Source organism: Thermobia domestica, chromosome 9, assembly GCF_964235325.1.
Source record: "Thermobia domestica chromosome 9, izTheDome1.hap1.1, whole genome shotgun sequence".
Lineage (NCBI taxonomy): Eukaryota > Metazoa > Arthropoda > Insecta > Zygentoma > Lepismatidae > Thermobia > Thermobia domestica.
The window spans coordinates 246,596,195-246,616,138 of NC_137462.1; the positions used below are offsets into that span (position 1 = coordinate 246,596,195).

The 19,944-nt window shown below is 35.5% G+C and overlaps 1 protein-coding gene across 2 annotated transcripts in view; it reads left to right on the forward strand.

Annotated features, from left to right (window-relative positions):
* Ctf4 (Chromosome transmission fidelity 4) overlaps nucleotides 1-19,944 on the forward strand; it is an 86,719-nt gene that overhangs the window by 39,769 nt on the left and 27,006 nt on the right. For both annotated transcript variants that reach the window (XM_081725972.1, XM_081725971.1), the window contains exons 10-13: nucleotides 4,828-5,075; nucleotides 10,456-10,676; nucleotides 13,681-13,815; nucleotides 16,655-16,825. In XM_081725972.1, the coding sequence (XP_081582098.1) occupies nucleotides 4,828-5,075; nucleotides 10,456-10,676; nucleotides 13,681-13,815; nucleotides 16,655-16,825 (775 nt within the window). The remainder of the gene's footprint in view (nucleotides 1-4,827; nucleotides 5,076-10,455; nucleotides 10,677-13,680; nucleotides 13,816-16,654; nucleotides 16,826-19,944) is intronic.

Sequence of the window (19,944 nt, forward strand, 5' to 3'; positions counted from 1 at the left end):
GTAGCAGCACCTATTGTGTTGATAGTTCTAATGGACCGGTCTACCGCCTGAAAAATCTATTGAAAAGTTCTGAAACGATTGCCATGAAGAGGCTTAAGTCCAGAAAGTCGGGTGGGTGGTACAGCACTTCCCAGCTTCATTGATTAAATAAATCAGTCACATCATACACTGAATGCGCTTGAACGTTGTCCAGCATAATGATAAGTGAGTTCTGCAAAAAGTGTTGGTCGCAAGTTTTGTTCCAGAAAGAAATAAAAATGCTGCTCATTGACTGTCTTATATGGGGAAACTGTATCTGTATCTGTTAGTACTACAGCATTTCTACTATACACGAGAATCACCATAACTTTCACATTGATGGGGTTCTGACGAACTTTGGATTTTCGTGATAAGCCATAATGAAAATCCATTTGTTTCATTGGCCTTTCAATTGTGGCTCGTACTATTTGGTCCATGTTTCATCCAACCTAAAGATACAACATAAGAAAACCTCTCCTTCCCGCTTGTAGCGTTCCAAGTGGATACGAGCAGCGTCGTATTGTGTCTGTTTCTACATTTCCGTCAACTCGTGTGGAACTCATTATGATGCAGTTTTCCTCATGCTTAAGCGTTCCTTCAGAATGTGCAGAACAGTCGTATGTGCTAAATGTATCTTCAGGGCTATCTCACGAGTAGCATGGCGTCGATCAGTGTCTAGTAACATGGAACAAGCATTCATGTCTTCTTTACTAACACCAGGATAACCAGGCCCTTTCGTGTCTTCCATATTTTGGCGTTCCTTGTTGAAGACTTGTTCCACCTTGCCACTGTTCTGTAAGGCAATGCAGATTCCATCAAGCTTCTTGAACTTGATGACACTCCCATGCTGTACGGCCTTGGCACATTCAATTTTTATGCAATTCCGTTGTTTTTGTTTCGAAAACAACATGGCATCAATAACTTTGACTTACAGCACCCGCTTATGTGTGTAACAGATAGCCCGCTACATGAGGCTGTACTCTTCTCGTCTCGGAAGGGAAAGTCCATTTGTGCTGAAGTAAGATAGGTATGTAACAACATGTAGTATGAGGGACATTATTTGATTTAGTTGTAGCGTCTCTAAAATAATGTTGCCACTACTAAACTTTCAACCCTCACATATATTATATAGTATATAAAATATCTGGTTGTTGTTACATGTATTTAAATTTCTTGTAGGTGCTGCAGTAGATATTTCAATAAGAAATTTGCATATAACGTTATTCTTACTAGATAGGCCTAATTGCACATAAACATTTTCATATATAAATAAGTTTTATATCCATACTGTAAACTAATCATTATCAAAATATACCACTAGACATGTACTATAATACCAAATACGATTTTTACTGAAATTGACATCAATATAAACACACACATAAAATTTAGGCAATACAAACGAATACTTAATATAATCCTGTAAAAGTCATAAAAGAACAAAACCATACACAGGGAATACAATTCTTTCTTCTTTTAATAAGTTTTATATATATATATATATATATATATCGCCATGAACCGGTACCTACTAACGCACTTAACACATCTTCGTACTCTCCCAACAGTTGTCTGAAAAGGTATTGAACTTTTCAAGGTCCAAATTGAACATGTATTTATTGTGATTTGAAAATAACAATATGAAACTACATACGCACCATTTTGTTCGATGACTTGCAGAAATTTTGTTGTTTCTGGTCAAACAGTTGTGACACGTGGTTTTCACATGGCTCCTTTGAATTAATTTATCATCATTCAAAGAATTCTGCAGAGACCGAAACAAATGATTGATGTTGCCAGGTTCGGACTCGTACAATGGATACATTGAAGCCTCTCAATCAAGTTACTTTAATTTCTGATGTAAATATGTATGCACTCTGGCGTTGTTAGTGTGGTATAGGACACCATTTGTGTTAAGCAGTTGTGAACGTTTCTTTTAAATTTTCTAGGTGTACTCGTAAATTTTCTGCAGTACACGCAGCATCAAATGCACAAACTCTTCCGATCTCCCTAAACGCACAGTATCCCCTTCTTGGACATCAGTATGGGCTTTGCCACAGATTATGAAACTTCTCTTTACTTCAACCACGATGTTTTTCGCACATTGTTGTCGTAAGTTATTCACTTCTCATCACTCGTGATTGAGCACTTCAGAAATGGCTCGAGTTCATTACGTTTCAGTAGAGGTTCGCAGATACAAAATCGGTCGAGTAAATGTTTTTGAATCAGATCATGTAGTACTCAAACGTCGAGCTTATCTTTGTAGCCTGCCAAATGATTTAACATTGTCTGGTGATGGATGTTTAGGTCTTTGGCGATATCAAGGTTTGGTTACATATCGATCTTGCTTGATTTATGCCAGAATATAGAAGTTAGTTTTTTTTTTTTTTTTTTTTTTTTTCTGTAAGTGGTCGCTCACTGCGAGAAGCATATTGAACATCGACATTTCCAGAATGAAAGTGACTGAACCATATTTTGTCTGTTGCTTTATTATTATTATTATTTTAGGTTTGGTCTTCATCCACATTAAATTGTAAAATGTTGCTCCGTTCTTCGGAAAGAAAGTTCACTGATCTTCACAGCGCAGTATCTTACGTCTGATTACAAAATGTGCAACACTTCGCAAATCTACTAGGTTGAACTGACAGTTTTCAAATTACGTTAGGTGTGACCCGCTGCGATTCGTATAACATGAGGTTTGAGACACTAACGCCATCTCGGGCGCAAAAGGCTGAATACATTTTAGATTACTTGTTATATATGTTGTATAAAAAAAATCCCTCTTGTGTTTAAATTTCGTAACTAGGTTATGCGTAAGCTTATGAAGATTTAACAGAACGACTTCTTTCGCCAGTCTATTTCTCTATCGGTATCAGGAATAACAATAAGAGATAACAAGAAATGTATGAAATTGAGTACCCCAGAATTGGTTACTGGTCCTATCATATGATGTTCTTTGAAATTATATTCTAAGATGATGATTTTGAGTTTAGCGTCCCTTTCAGACATATGATAAGTGGAGCTAGAGCTTAACGTGGGATCTGAACCACCTGAGCTTCCGCCGGGAATCGAACCCGTGTTTTCCACGCCAAAGACACGTATGCTAACCACTTAACCACGAGGGAGCTCTTGTACTCTTGTGCCAAGAATAGTCGAACATTTTATATACATGGTGTTAATGAATTATACCAACAAACTTAAAAGGTGATTCCTCACATCAAAATTAGAAAAAAAGTTTATATGGGCCTATGGGCAACAGTGCATAGTTTCATAGCTAGGGCCGTCCAAAAGAACAGAAAAGTTATATTTCAAGTCTTGTTATTTTGAACATAAGAAATGTGGAGTGACAGTCAATATCAACGTAAAGGAAGTATACAAAAAAGCCATCAAAGGGGGACACGGTGACTCAGTGGCAGAGCGCTTACCTCTAGTGCGTGAGGTCCCTGGTTCGATCCCCGCCCAAATAAGTTTGTGGTGGACAACATCGTGTTCGTGGGTTTTATCGGGGTACTCCCGTTCCCTCCCACCTCTCATTCCACCAATTCTCCCATCATTCATTTGCCTTAATCATCATCTTCCTTAGCCTAACGGGCATAATCGTGGGCCATTAAACTGAAAGCAACGCCATCCAAAATTTCGTATTTCAGTAATGTGAAATGGGTGCTCAAGGAATTCCCTGCATGGCATTTTCCCCAGACATGTTTCCAACATAGTTCTCAAATATTGTCTGACTTAAGCATGATTCCAAAGTAAACAAAGAGAAAGCACTGACAGCAGTGAATACTTAATGTGTCGGTGGAAAGTCGAAAGTGTTAGGGACCGTCTGTTTTGTGAGTTTTAGTGTTTGGAATGTGAAAAATGTGAAATATACTGTAAAACAGTACATCGAAGCACGCGTTATTCTGAACAAAACGATCCGTCAGTCTCTAACACTTCTGACTTCCTGCCGACATATGTATTCACTGTTTTTAGGGCTTACTTTTGCCTAATTTTACCAACCTTTAATTCAAAGCGTATCTAAGATTTTGATTGTGAGCATATCTGGGAATTGTCCATCTGGGGAATCCTTTGTACACCCATTGCACAGTATTAATTGTGCATTTTGGGATAGCGTATGTGTAATTTTCTTTACACTGATATCGACTGCCACTCCACGGTTTTTCATGTTCATGTTTAACGCGTGTTGAAATGTAGCTTTTCACGCTTTTGGACGGCCCTAGGAATTGTTCTTTTTCCCACAGCTTCATATGTTTTTTTTTTTTTTTTTTTTTTTTTATGTAGGGAATCAGTCCGTGTTTATCGATATAGTTTATTAATATCCTGTATACGAGGACTAGGTGTAGGAAATGAATATGTTAATCTTTTTTCAGAACTTCGAAGAATTATAGCGTTTTAAAATAATAGTGTTTTTTAAATTTATTTTTTAAAAGAAAATTTGTTTCGAGCTTCATAAAAGCTTGTTCCAAACAAGTTTTCAGTACAATTTTCCTCCAGCATGGTAAAATGGACAAAAGTTCGTCAGTGAAGAGTTGGAGTTTTTACCAGGAATTTTCCATTTGGAGAAATTCTTTATTTCTTTATACCTTCCTGTTTTTTGAAATCTTGCTGAAAATCTTTGTTACGAAATAGGTTGATGTGTAATGAGTAATTATTAAATTCAATTAAAGATAGGTTGTGATATAGACCGCAGTATGGAATGTTGTTAGCTCAAAAATATTTTAAGAAACAAGATAAAATAATTACTCATCTTTCTCTTTTTATTTTATTTTATTTTTTTTATTTACTTATTTATTTTATTGTTGTTTACAGTAAAATTGTATGTCTTCAGCTGGCATCATGGGATGGTAATAAAGAATGGAGCTATGAACTTCCTGATTCGGAAGAAGCCCTAGCACTTGCTACTGGGAGAGGTTGGATAGCTGTTGGCACCGACACAAGGAATATGCGACTGTTTACAACTGGTGGGATGCAGCGAGAGATCTTCTCAGTTCCTGGTCCCATTTTGTGTCTGGCAGGTCAAGATGAAAAGTTACTCTTAGTCTTCCATATGGGAAGAGGTAAGTATACGAGCAATGTGCTAATTAAAATTACTTTTCTATGAGACATAGCTAGCACCTCCGGCCTATAGCTAATCTAGTGGCTAGCGTGCGCACCTTTAGCGCACGGGATTATGATTTCGATTTCCGATGGAATAGTCTTGAAATTTGATAACATTACAATGGTTCGAATTCCACCTTAAAATGTCCTTGGTGCTGAAAGGGACGCCAAATTTCAGTTCAATCAATTTACGCCACATCAGAACTGTTGTTGTTCACTTGTGCACTCAATATTTACTCGTCGTCTTCCTCCACTTGTCTAAAATCTTGTGTGTACGTGATGAAGTCTTCTTATCTGAGGTTCAAGGTAATAAATGTTGTTACTACTATGAGAATGAGAAGGGTGAACGATATTTGTTCGGCTGTTTTTATAATCATAATTCACTTGGGCAAGAAGCCTTAGAAAGGGTGGAAGACCCCGCCATGATAGAAGGCTAGTGGAAAATAGCTAATTTTGTTGTTACATTGATTTTGATAGGAAAGGTTTGCCAGGTAACATTCATAAGTCCTAAACGGCATAAGACCTAAAATATAGGCACTAAACCTGAATTTTAGGTCTTCTGCCGTTTAGGACTTGTGCCATTTAGGCCTTGTCCCTTTTTCATTCACCTACTTTAATTCTGAAATTCTCCATCACCACCACACAAAGTTGCGACGATGCAGTAACTTGTTGTCAATAATGTTACGAACGTAGCTAATTCCAACGAAACAGCTATATTTGTACTACTAAAATTATTATGATTACCTGTTCTGCAGTTATACATGAATTACATTATATTCATGGGCATTCTAGGAATTAATTATATAATTGATTAAGAAATTATTTTCTTTTAAATGGAGATACGAGAATCCCTTAACAAATTTCTAAAAAAGAATTTCATAAAAATGTTTAAAACAGCATATTTTACCAGACTTTTTTGAGACCAAGCAAGCATTCAGAATTGCATTATATATACTCTGTGGAGTGAATTTTATTAAGAGTAGGACAAAAGCCCACTCCAACTTTCAAAAGATAGAACAAAAGCCCGCCGAAGTTTCCTTAATTAGGACAAAAGCCTACTAGATCTTTCACAAGTGAACACTAAATATCGATTATATATATTAAGAACGCAGACAGTTACTATATTTCACAGTGTGTTTTGATAGAATTGATATGTATAAGCAAGAAAAATCAACAAATAACGTTAAATTACTAATGTAATATGCAACACAATACATTAAAGAAACCAATACATAGTCATTTATGGTTGTAGCCTGCGAACATTTACAGAAAAGCAGTCTTTTTTCATATTAAAAGCAAACTAAAGGTATATTTCCAAATTACGAAAGCTTCAATGAGGCAATAAATATATACATATTACGCACATACATAAATACATATTAATCATCATATTATTATATTTTCAGTTTGTTACGTTTTTGAAACCTGTTTCTTGACAGTGCGTGAATTTAAAACTACAGCCTGTGAGAAATGTACGAATAAGTTACGTCGAAAGAAATCGGAAATTGTTTATGAAAGTCCAGGAGTTTGTGTTTATCTTCTGTACTCTTACATAAAAGAGTTAAGATAAGTGACTTTCTGGGCATACTACTACAAGTAGAGTCGTTAAATTTTAATTTTAAAAAATCATTTTCTTAGGAAAGCAGGATATAAGAAAGAATTTTTGGAAATACGTATCGTAAAAAGGGTGGGGTATTTTTTTTTTTTTTAAAGTAGTGTATCTCGTAAATCTCTGAAGCTAGTAAAATGAAACTTGGCGTATAAACTTTCTATTGTAAAACAAACAAACAAACAAAAAAGCCCTAAAAATTCAACACATAAAAGGGAAAGAACAAAGGGGGCACTTTCTATAGTACTAAAATTTCCCACTGCTTATGAGATTTGGGTAGAAAACTCTTTTCCTTTAGGTTTGAGTTCGTTCAGTTAAGCAATGAGAGTGCACAGTGCATGATTAATTAGTTTTTTTAAAATTGTTTTAACATGTTGACGTAGTTTAATTTTTAAGAAGCGTTTCTTTCACATTCTATTATAAACATTATTAATTTGCTGTAAAGCCATCATTTGCCGTCCGTGACACAACTTTTGGCTTTAACTTCACATACAACCAAGGCTCAGGTCTCAAAAATGTAGCAAATCTGAAATATTCTTCTTCTTCTTCTTACTACTACTACTACTACTACTACTACTACTACTACTACTACTACTACTACTACTACTACTACTACTACTACTACTACTACTACTACTACTACTACTACTACTACTACTACTACTACTACTACTACTACTACTACTACTACTACTACTACTACTACTACTACTACTACTACTACTACTACTACTACTACTACTACTACTACTACTACTACTACTACTACTACTACTACTACTACTACTACTACTACTACTACTACTACTACTACTACTACTACTACTACTACTACTACTACTACTACTACTACTACTACTACTACTACTACTACTACTACTACTACTACTACTACTACTAATAATAATAATAATAATAATAATAATAATAATAATAAAAAATTCCAACGGTAACAGCTATGCTAGTAATACCAAAACTATTGTTAGTACTGGTAACGAGTAAAGAGTAGTTAATTACGAGTATGACAACTATTTGGTACGGACAGAGTTGAATATGATAAATATATGTGAAAAATAATTTACTTCAAATCAGCACAAAGAAAGCAAAATTTATGACGTATATAACTAAAACACGACATTATGTTACTAATACGAGGTCAATGGTATGGGAATAGAAAAAAATAGACATTATGAAAGATTTATGAATTACATTTGATAGGTATTTAATATTTTGTCACCACACAAATGCTATCATGCAAACAGCAAGAAAAAACAATAGGCTTTATTTATTTATTTTTTTACTTCAGAACGATAGAATACGTATTTATACAAATTATTTGTAAGAACTGAGCTAGAATCTGGTTCTGTAATATGAAACTGTATATCTAAAACTTTGACTAACAGATTGACAGATGGTAGCACCACAAGGATTTTTTAAGTCCAGTGCCGTTTGGGACTTGTGCCTCGTCCCCAGTTTGTCTAATGTGGAATATTTTGTTTATTATGAAAAGGGTAACTGCTATTGTTGAAAGTAGGGCGTAGAAGATTAAGTAGAGTGATCATGTTATATCACTTAGCAGTAGTGCTATTAGCAGCCAGCCGGTATGATTAATTGATGAAAATGCTATAATCTTACGAAGGGATGTTTGGTTTAAACCCCCCAATTGAGCTCACTAGTAAGGATAAGCTTAAAGTTAAATAAATGAGGTTAGTTGGAGATAGTCTGTAAGAGAGAAGCCCTAGAGAAGCAAGTTTTCCGAAACAACGACGATAAATTATCCTGTACGGAAGAATGTTTATAAAACTTACAACAGATTAAAACTCTCATGGTACTTCATATTATATCAAATTATCAATTTAAGATCTACATTTAATAAGAGTCAAGCGCGGAAAGACCTACTTTTAATTAAAAACAGAATCTGATTGAATCTAACTGCTTTTCAAAGCAAAGTGTAATTACCAGTCGATAAATTACAAACACAATACTGTCATTATGATCACAGTGTTGTGTGAGAAATATGTTGATTGTTAGTTGTATATTTGGAGCAGCAGTCCATTGAAGTGATCCAGTATTGTTAATCGACCATCGTAGAAATTTGCCCCCAGTGTTAACTACTTTTAAAAGAAAAATAGAAAACTATTAATTGTTCTTGTTCCTCCCTTCCCCTCTTAGAAATGGCGGACACGTTTATGTCTTGCAAAATAGCAATTTTGGCATTTGTGTGTGTTAACGCGTGAATAGTCTCAATTCCGGAAGATGTTAGAGAGCTGGAACAAGAGCCACCATTTTAAAGATTTTAAAGTTATACTATAATGATAAGATAGAGCTTAGTAACTTCTTTGTTATTTTATATTCCACACAATTTTACGGAGGTGTTTGTAATTCAATAAATAAGACTTTCGATATTCCTTCCGTATTTATTTTATTAGAGTGAAGTTTCAAACGCACTCACTGCATTTATCTTCAGAGTTGTACTAATTTGAAGAATTGTTTTACAATTATTATGATATAATTTTAATTGTTACGTTATTGTAATTTTATATTTTCATACTTAAAATTCAAATATTGTTACTTATTACATTTTGATTGAAATTCATATTAGTAACCGTTTTCTTAAATATTATTGCTTTTGTACTCTTCATTTTTTCTTTCTTTGTTGTTCTAAATTGGACTCCTGAAGCAGGCATTCGAAATGTAAAAGTAAAAGTAACAATAACACTTAAAACTTTTAGGAGGAGGAGCTATGATGTAGCATACAATAGATGAAAACTTCAGATTTTCCAGTTTTACCTAAGTTTATTATTAAATATCTCTGGTAGGCGAGGGAGTTACTATTCATCTAATTTAAGCTCATGTAATGGAGTATATGGAGACTAGAGTTATGAGTGTGGACCACTATTAGATTATACGTGTCTGAGACGAATATATGTATCCCTTTCTGAGTTTTTTTTTTTAACTTTGCAAAACTGTAGTAACAGGGACACTTAAGCAAAAGCCTTACGACATAAATAAGCCGTTAGCTCTTTACACGAAGTCTCAAAAATACGAGCTTCATCCTTCTACAATGTGAGGAAAAGAACCTATAGGAGGAGATGAAGTGGAACTTTCAGCTAGGATCAAATTAACTTATCCAACATTTGTGGCCGAACTAGCTAACATACTGTACTGATAATTGTGAAACATAAAACGTGCAATCCTTTGCGAACTCGTGGAAAGTTTACGTCATGAAGTGACTGCTTGATCTCAGCGAATGGTAGATCCTCAGAGTTGTTCTGGGGTTCGTACGTCATATCAAACATCTGTAACTACGATAAGTAATTCTGCATGCTTAGTGTAACATTAATATAACAAACTACTTGGGACATGATGGTTCAATGGTAGTGATAAGGTGCGAAGAGGTCCTGATTCGCTTCGATGTCATATAAGTTGACAACAGAGTGATCTTGGGTATACACGAGAGTCTGCTCCTCCCACAACTTTCATTTCATTTGCTCTTCCATCGTTCACGTGCACTTTTCATCTGTCTTTAGCCTGCAGCCATAACCGTAAGACAAAAAAGATTTCACTTTTCACTTCATTGCTGAAACATGTTAGTTCTAAACTATTTTTTCATTGATTATTCATTTTTATTTATTTATCTGTCGTTGTGAATAAATTCTATTTGTTAGAGTTGTATTATGTGGATGTAAAATTCTTATTCATGTGTTTTTGTTCCTCCGTTAATGGTACAGGTTTACCCGGGGACCAAAATCTTGGATATAGTATAATTACAGTTGGTGTTAATAAGATACGATTAACTCCGTTCCAGCCTTTAGCTTTGTCACCCAAATCCACGTTGATGTGGGCTGGATTTAGTGATGAAGGAAGTCCAATTGTTGTGGATTCAGTAGGTGTTATTAGGATGCTTACGAGACAAGGTTGTTGGTTTCCTATATGCGATACTTCTACTCACGTAAGTGCATACTTATAAGTTAATTAGTTAGTGTAGTATAAAGAACTGGGTAAAAGCTTCATTGTGAAATTTAGTCAATATGTGCTAAGCAAGAAAAAGTTAAATGTTCATAAATATATTTTTAAATGTAGCAAATATCACTCCAGTCTCTGTTTCCGATGGGAAGCAACTGTTGTTGAATACTATGTAGCCATGTTAAAATTCTAGATCATATGCCTTTATTATTCCCTTTTCTCTCTTTCGATGCGTATCCTTGCAATAAAAGTTAAGGAATTTCCATCCAATAATGAATAATACATTCAGAGCCGACTATTTGCATTGAACATTTTATAAACATAACTTACCTGAAATTGAGTAGAATTTCTGATGCTTTGGGGTGATTATGTTTATTAACATGATACCATTTATAAATAGTTCAAATTGCAGCGTACTACAAAAAGTGTGATTTTATTTCTTTTATTACAGGAAGGAGTCAAATTGAAGCCATTTTTTTAAACCTTCATCAAATTTATTTTTCACAATTGATTCAAAAAAATTAATAAAAAATAAAAAAAATAACATATTTATATGACGGCCACGTTGAGTTTTGAAATTTCAATAGCTTGTATTCAAATATGTCGTTTTCGCAGAAGGCTAAAATTGCTACAAATTCGCATTTGGAAACACTGGATATCCCTCCTTAGAATGCTTTTGTAGTTTTCTAATGTTGTTTTCATTAATGTTAGAACAAATTGTTTGGTTCCTGATATTCTTACGGCTGCTCTAATTTTTATTGAATACCATATACGTTATAAATATATTCTGCATCTTTGCTTAAATATTTATCTGATAGAATATTATTATATTTTTGACAGCAAAAATGTTTCAAAGAAAAAAAAATCAATTATTCTCTCGTTACTTGGTACAATTAAATGATATTGAAATATACAGATGTTTTTAACTTACAGGAAACTACCATTCTGTATCTTGTTGTTATGACCTCTACTGAATATTATTTAAATCACAAGCTGGGAAAATATTCGAAGAATCACAATGAAATTGAATCTTGATGGGTTAGTACAACTATCCTGTGCGCCTACATTGTTTAAATAATATATTCCTAATACATTTGGACTGACGTGAATATACACTTGAGTACTCACTGAATTGCAACCACCCCTTTACACAAGAAGGCATAGGCAGCAACAGAGCTGGTAACATGACCACCCCGATTAGGAGTATTGCAGAGAAAGAACTAATATGAGGCTACATGTTCGCAGACAACAACAAGCGTGTCAGTAACCCGGACAGCAATACCTATCAGATGCTCCCGTTCCAGTGTAGTAAAAGTGTGCAAGGAGTGGCAAAGAAAATGAGTAATGGCCTTCAAGAGGCGGAACTGTAAGGGCATACGTAAGGTCTCATCGCGGGGCGAGCGTCACGTCAAATGTCTCGTGAAAGCCAAACGAAATGAAATGAAATGAAATGAAATTTTTGAGTTTTACGTCCCACGATTATGCCGGTTAGGCTAAAGGAGACGGTGATGATGACTGATAAATGAAAATGGTGGAATGAAGAAAGTGGGAGGAAACGGGAGAACCCCGAGAAAACCCACGCAAACGGTGTTTGTCCACCACAAAGTCCACTTGGCGGGGGCTGGGATCGAACCCAGGACCCCAAGCACCAGATGTGAACGCTCTAACACTGAGCCACCGCGGCCCCTCATGAAAGCCAAACAAATCATAAATATCTGGGAATTACGTGACTAATACAATAGTGGATGCAAACACCCATATCCCACGCAACTATGCGGCGTACACTGGCATGCATTAAGTTCCACAGAAGACGACTCACTCCTCACGACTCGACACGGCGACTTCGTTGTGCTTGGGTGCAGGAGCACGCTAACTGCGGATGATTGGAAAAGGGTATGTTGGTCCGATGAATCATGGTTTATGTTACACTACGTAGATGGACGCGTGCGTGTGTGGCACCAACAGCATGAAGCTATGAATCTCTCTTGCATGGTGCTTATTGTACAGACACGTGGAGTCTGCTGTATGGGGTTTGGATCCTTCTGTTGGTATGGTGTGGAACCGTTTGTATGCATGGACCACAGTGGAAGATCTATTGTGTAGCTGACGGTGTTAGGAGATCACATATACCCTACAATGCAACACTTCTGCCACACGGAGACAGCATTTTCCAGGACGATAACGCATGATGCCACCGAACCATGACTGTCCTTCCTTGCCTTGAGGAACATCTCACGCAGCTGCAGCATTCACTCACTGTTTCTTAATTCTATAGAACATCTATGGTATGTTGTGGAACGAGCTCTTAGCATCATGATTCCTGCACCGATATCTGTGGGCTCATTGTGGGATGCCATCAGGAGTATATAATGTCAGATTCCTGGAAACATCAGCAATTTTCAGAGTCCATGCCACGCCGTGTCCAGAACGTGCTTCGGTTAAAAGATGGACTAACAAAATATTGAGTGAGCACGCAGTGTAGATTCTGTATAATACGTAATATAATTCTAATTTTAGTTTCGTTTTTCACCATAACATCTGCGATGTTTTGATCTGTAATGCATTTTTGTGAATACACTTGTATTATTGAAACTTATTGCTCGGGAGAAGACGATGGTAAGCACCACTTCCGGTGAAATTTTGTGATTAAGTAGAATGGGTTCGGATCGGACCACAGAACAGTATGTAATTTTGGAAACGTAACTGCAAATGGTAGAGGAAGCTTGTTTGGTATGTGTGTCATTGAATTATGTTGTATGCGGAATGTTGAACTTCTCCGATTTACTCGAAAGTAAAAAATGTAACATACCATTGTCTTCTCCCGAGCCGTGAGAGACTGTTGTTCTTAAAATTACCATTAATCGCACAAAACAGGCTTGGAAGTGCCTAATTTCAGTAAGCAAATTAGCAGTCAAGCTCACATAGAATCAAGAGGTTTTGTACAAATCGTGACATACGGTAAATTTACTAATTGTTGTTCTTAATTTTAGGTGAGAGGAAAGTCTGATCATTACTTCGTACTTGGAGTAAACGAGTCGCAACAGAATGTTCGGTGTGTTCTATGTAAAGGATCGTATTATCCTCATACAATGCCAAGGCCCACAGTTGTGGAAATACCTCTACAGGTGAGTCATATAATGTAACTTACTAAACTAACTATATGGCCTATGGAACCGAAGGTTCAGTGCCACATTCACAAAAGTTCTTCATTAAATTATGTCCTTAGCCAGCTTGATTCAGTTTATACTTTGTGTTCCTATTTTTGCGAGATTCATCTTAATATTGTCCTTCATCGGGTCCTATGTTTTCGTAATGATCTTTTCCCGATTGGGTTTCCAGTGAAAATTTTGAAAACGTTCGTGCTGTCTTCCATTTTGGGTATATGATCTGCCGATGTGTCTCTCCTGGACTTACTGACCTTAACCATGTTACATAAACGATATAAGTTACGCAGTTCCTCATTATGAAGTTCCCACCATTCCCCGTCCTTCTTAGTTTCAAATATTTGCCTCAGGATTCTGTTCTCAGGTACTTTTAGTCTGAATTCTTCATCTATGTTTCGCAACCATACAGCATAACAGGCATAATTATCGTCATATATATATATACATACTTAAGCATCAAACTCTTCGACAGAATTTGCGAGAGCAAAATATTTTGAATTAAATAATAACTCGAATTTCTTGCTTTCAGTCGACATTTAATTTCTACGTGGGTATAATTTTGTTCTGTTAACTATAATTTTGGTTGTCTAATAATTAAGAGAAAAATAAATCACTAGGAATTAAATGGTTAGGAATCACAGGGAAACAATATATAAAAATAAACAAATAAATATATAAAAACAAAATAGAAGAGTAGATTAGTAGATAGATAAGTAGATTTGAATTAATAACAATATAATGTATTTTAGTATATATTGTATTTTATATTATTGCAGTTTTTGGGTTAGGGATAGAATAGACCAGGATGGAAATATTAAGTAGTATAGTTCAGGATAGGTACAGATAGAGTTAAGCTGAACAGCATTTCGCAATGAAATTTTTGTTAATTTTTTATAGTATATTGTTGTTTGTTTTGTTGTTGTGCTGTGGTTTTGTTTGTTCTTTTCTTTTTCCCTTTTGCTTTCCCCTTGTCCATCCTTTTTTTCAAACATGGATATTCAATAAAGAAAAGAAAACAAAAAATGGCTATGATAATAACCCGTTCCGGCCAAAAGTTTCAGATGCCGGATCTGAAAGACGGGCCTGAGCCGTCTTTAAAAAACTCGACGAAGTGAATACTTTCATATATATATATATATATATATATATATATATATATATATATATATATATAATACGATCAGCATTAACAGACCAAAATTATATCCACAGCATTGTGTTCGTGAGTTTTATTGTTTCCTCTCACATCCTTATTCCACAAATTCTTCCATAACTATTCATTTCAGTTAATCAACCGTCGTCTTCTTTAGCCTGAAGGGCATAATCGTGGGATGTTATATTAGATTTCATTTCATTTTGCTTGCTTAATAAATTAAAAAAAAAAAAATCATCTTCACCACAAAAAAGACATTTTACTATTCTACTACCAGCAACTTCATAAGAAGTAAAATAACCTGTAAAAGTGCTTCAAATCCTCTAAGTGACCTTTTAATTATGCAGTTTTTGTGTAGTAGTATAGCTTCCATATGAGTTTTGTTTGAGGACGCGAAGAGGAATGTGGAAAACAACAAACAAAAAAATACGGTCATTTTCAACGTAAGTTTTCCTGACATTAACAATTTCCTAGCTCTCAAAAATCTTCATCTGTCCTTTCACCAATAAACGAGCTTCATGCAATCTGAAGTAGTATCTTAGTGATTAAATTTTATATTTTCACTAGTACCCAGGTGATAAACGGCAATTCAACTCAAGGTTTAAATGACCAATTGTCACCTTCCTCACGCGTGTTTCTTTAGAAGTTACGCTATTTATATAATACAACTACGTACTTTAAGTAGTTTTCCTCCGACATATTCCACCTCGAATATTTCGTTTAATATTAGTAGATTTGATCAATCGAATTAAGATTTAAAAACAGGTAAACAATATGAATTCGGGGAAATTAAAAACATCGAACATTAATATTAAAACATATAGTCAGTGATACCCTTGCGAGTAATTTCATGCAGAATGATTTTAATCATGAAGTTTCTGGTCCATATTCGATGCACATTAGTATTCAGTTACTTGTGCAGCACATACTGAATTAATTAAAACTCTAGAGAAAATTACTTACGAATATCCAAGAAGCAGTCAATAAGTTCCAGGAATTGATGTAGTTTTGGTATTTGCGATGTAATCACAATGAATCTTGTACAGTACAGCCCTGTGGTTGCCTAATTATGAGTTTAGTAAGTGTGAACAGGCGATTGCAGGCTGTGTATGGGAAGTGTAGCTGAACGGAGGAGTGTGTAGTGATCAGTTGATCAAGCAACGCGCAAACATCAAATTCATGTGCAAATTCGGGGAAATCTGATTTAGAGAGTTTGATAGCTTTAAAAACAGTTTAGCAACATCGGATGTTTGGTTCTTTCCAAAGCTAAAAATGGGTCTTCTCCGTTTCACCAACGTAGAAGAGATCAAAACTAACGCGACGGTTGAACTTCGGAAGATACCAAAAGAGGACTTTCGTCGGTGTTTCCACCAATCGCAGGAGCAATGAAACAAGTCTCTGTGTTCCGAAGGTGCCAACTTTGAAAGCGATTAAGGAAATGTGTACTTATATTGTAGTAATAAAGAACTAGAACAGAATTCCGGAAACTTTTTGATTGCTCCACGTAAATACTTTTACAAGTTTTTCACTTATCAAAAATATGGAATGTAACTGATGAATTCACTCACTTCTTTTGTTGTTATTGTTAATTTAAAATTAATGTTCTTATTTTAAAAAAATAAAATATCTAAAACTTTTCTTTTTCAGCTTCCTTTATGTGAAAAGGGCACTGAAAAAACTCAGTTGGAAGAGCAATTCTGGCGTTCAAATATGAAGTATAACACAATGGAAGTTCTTTCCAAGACGAAGTCAACCTACGATTTTGATAAAGGTGAAGCCGAAAAAATTCTGAAAGAGGCTATATTAAAACTGTTTGCAGTAAGTAAGAAGTTCTGTTCTCTTTAATTGTTAGCCAGTGAAATCTTAAAAATTGTCAAAAAATAATGTGTCTAATCTGGTCATAAATATTGTTAACAAAAGAAAAGTGAAAATCAGGAATATAGTGTAAGGTAATTTATTATGCATTAAAAATGTGAAGCATACATTGCTGAAGTTAGGTAATATGAATGGGTATTCAAAGTTCATTTTATTAAGTTGATATAATCGGGTTAAAAGGTATTTATGTTCCGACAGTTCTGAAACCGAAACTTACATCAATAATTGGGTGGGTCTACCTATATACCCCAGGTTGACAACTGCCTTAAATAATATCTTTACACAAAACGGTTTCCGTAGTGCATTAAAACCTCCCAAAAATTAAAATAATAATAATAATAATAATAATAATAATAGTAATAATAAATAAAAATTAAGACTTACTACACTGGTCCCATTGAAAAATCGGGTTTATGAAATAAAATGCATTTGCCAGGAGGAATAGATAGGTGTGACGAAAAGAAACTTCAAAATAGTAGGTAAAGAACATCTTAGAGACACCAAAGCAGAATACCCGGTTTTAGGACTGTCAAAACATTTGAGAGAAACAGTACAATATTGATGATTCAGGAATTTCATTGCGGGCTAAAAATAAAATTGCGAAACTTGTTTTCAAAAATTTGTTAAATCCAAATTTGGTTGTAGATAAAGGATGGTTTGAGTAAGGAACAGAAGGCGGTAATTAATAAATACGAACAACATTGGCATAGAAATAAAAACATCAATACGAGCTGGCAGCCTTCCACTGCCAAAGAATACACGAATTGAACCCGCCATGTTGCAATGTGCTGCTCCGTCATTAGATAAGTGACCTGAAATTTCGACAAGATATATTTCGCACTGCTCGACCCTAATGAGTCTGTTCCTTTTACTTCCCTCGTGTTTTTATTACTATTTCTCCTATTTTTAAACTCGTGATCAAGGCTCAGGGGAGAACCAAAAACTTGAAACTGCAAAGTGTTTTCAGGAATTACAGTTACCTGTAAGTAAGTGATTGTAAGAATCCCTTAGCGTGTTAATGTATTGTATGAATGATATTCTTATGTTTTGTTGGTGTCTACAGGTCTCTCACATTCTTGTTACTAATATGTACAGAAGAATTGTTAAATTGTCATTTCTTTCATAAAGAAACTGGAATTAAAAAACACTGCAGAAACAATCAAAGAGGTCTCTATCTGTCTTCGAAGCCTTATACCAAAGATGCAAAATGTGTTTATAAAGTGATTCCATATTCATATGAATGACTTATCCTGGTGGAAAGGCCAGAATTTAAGTGGCCGAAACTATCTAGTAAAAAAATCTTAGAGACACAATGAGCTATTGATAAGACGGTTTTGTTAAAACATTTATTGTATTACTCATTGTTTTCTTCAAAATCCTGGGCCCCTTGTACTCGTGTATATACAAGGGTCGTTCAAGGTTGACCGGGATTTTCGTACGTAAATAATCGATGAATAGCCGGATCATGATGAAACTTGTTTTGCTACGTAATGTATTCCTTCTCGAGTAACTAGCGCCCGGCGTGACGTATTTGGCGCATACGCAGCAGTTGCAGCGAACATGGCGGCAAGCAGTGTGTCTATGGCTGTGGATCAGCTGTGTGTAATCAAATTTCTTGTGAAGGAGAAAGTTAAACCAGGTGAGATTTTCAGAAGATGCAAGCACAGTATGGTGAACAAACGATGACACGGAGAAGAGTGTACGAATGGTGCGAACAGTTTCGCAAAGGATGGGAGCTGGTGACAAATAAAACGCATGGACACATTCGCCCGACTGCAGTCACAACAGTGAATATCACACGTGTTGAGCAAATGATTCTTGAGAATCGACGAGTAACAGTGCGAGATGTTGTTGTCGAGGTGAATATCAGTGTCAGGAGTGTTGAGACAGTCATTCATAACCACTTACGCTTCTGCAAACTGTGCAAGTTGGGTTCCCCTCCAGCTGACATTTGATCAGAAGTGGACACTTCCCGAAATGCGCTGGGAAGTTCTGCCCCATCCCCCCTACAGTTTAAATTTACCCCCCAATGATAATATGACAATATTATTGTTTGCAGCCCTTAAAGACCGTCTGGGAGAGAAAAAATTCGCGACAAGTGAAACACTGCGGAACCATGTCCTCCAGTGGCTACAACAACAACCAAGTTCTTTCTACGCCAAAGGAATCAGGGAGCTGCCACAATGATGGTAACGGTGCCTCGATGCTCACAGAGAAAGCTGACATAGTTTGGTGCTTCTTGTGCTATCTGTTTCCTCTGAAAAGTGCCGGTCAACCTTGAACGACCCTTATATATATAGCTTTTTCTAACTCACGATTCACCATTCTATTACACAGAGGTTTCCTTTACTTATGTCTGTTTCTTTCTATCAAAATTTTCCTTCGTGTACTTTAGCATTATTAAATACTGAATTCCCTCTCTAACATAAGCTGGAACACTCCTCCGCAACAATAGCATTTTGTAGTCAGCGAGAAGGAACCCAACTTATTGACTGATCTTAAAGTGACTCACTTGATATGTACATGTCTCACATGCTGCAGTAGTGTAAACTTTTGAGAGATACAGTTTGCTTAAACCCTGGCTTATCTAAGAAATTCTGTTTGATGTTAATGAAAGGAGTTTCGAGATCACCCTTATCTCACATTAAATGCAACGAACTATATTCACGCTCATATATGAGCTCCCGAAATAACGTTGCTAAATCAAAATTTTCTTCCAACAATTTTGCAAATCATTATCGCAAACGAAACACGCTTAACTAATATTCCCACAAATATCGTACGAAAATACTGCATGTATACAAAGAATTTGTCAGTAGATGGGAACAAAAAGTCACCGACGAATCAGACCATAAAGAGAATGAATTAAGAATCAGTAATATGAAGAAGCTATTACCATTTGACTACATATGTCTTGTCGTGTTGACTATACTGCACTACTTGTGACATTGATGTTAGTGTTTGTAGATAGTCTGTATAGCAAATACTATGTTACCAATGGTGTTCATTGATATATAGTATAAGATTTACCTTGTAAGTATCAATATTTTTCAATTGCTGGT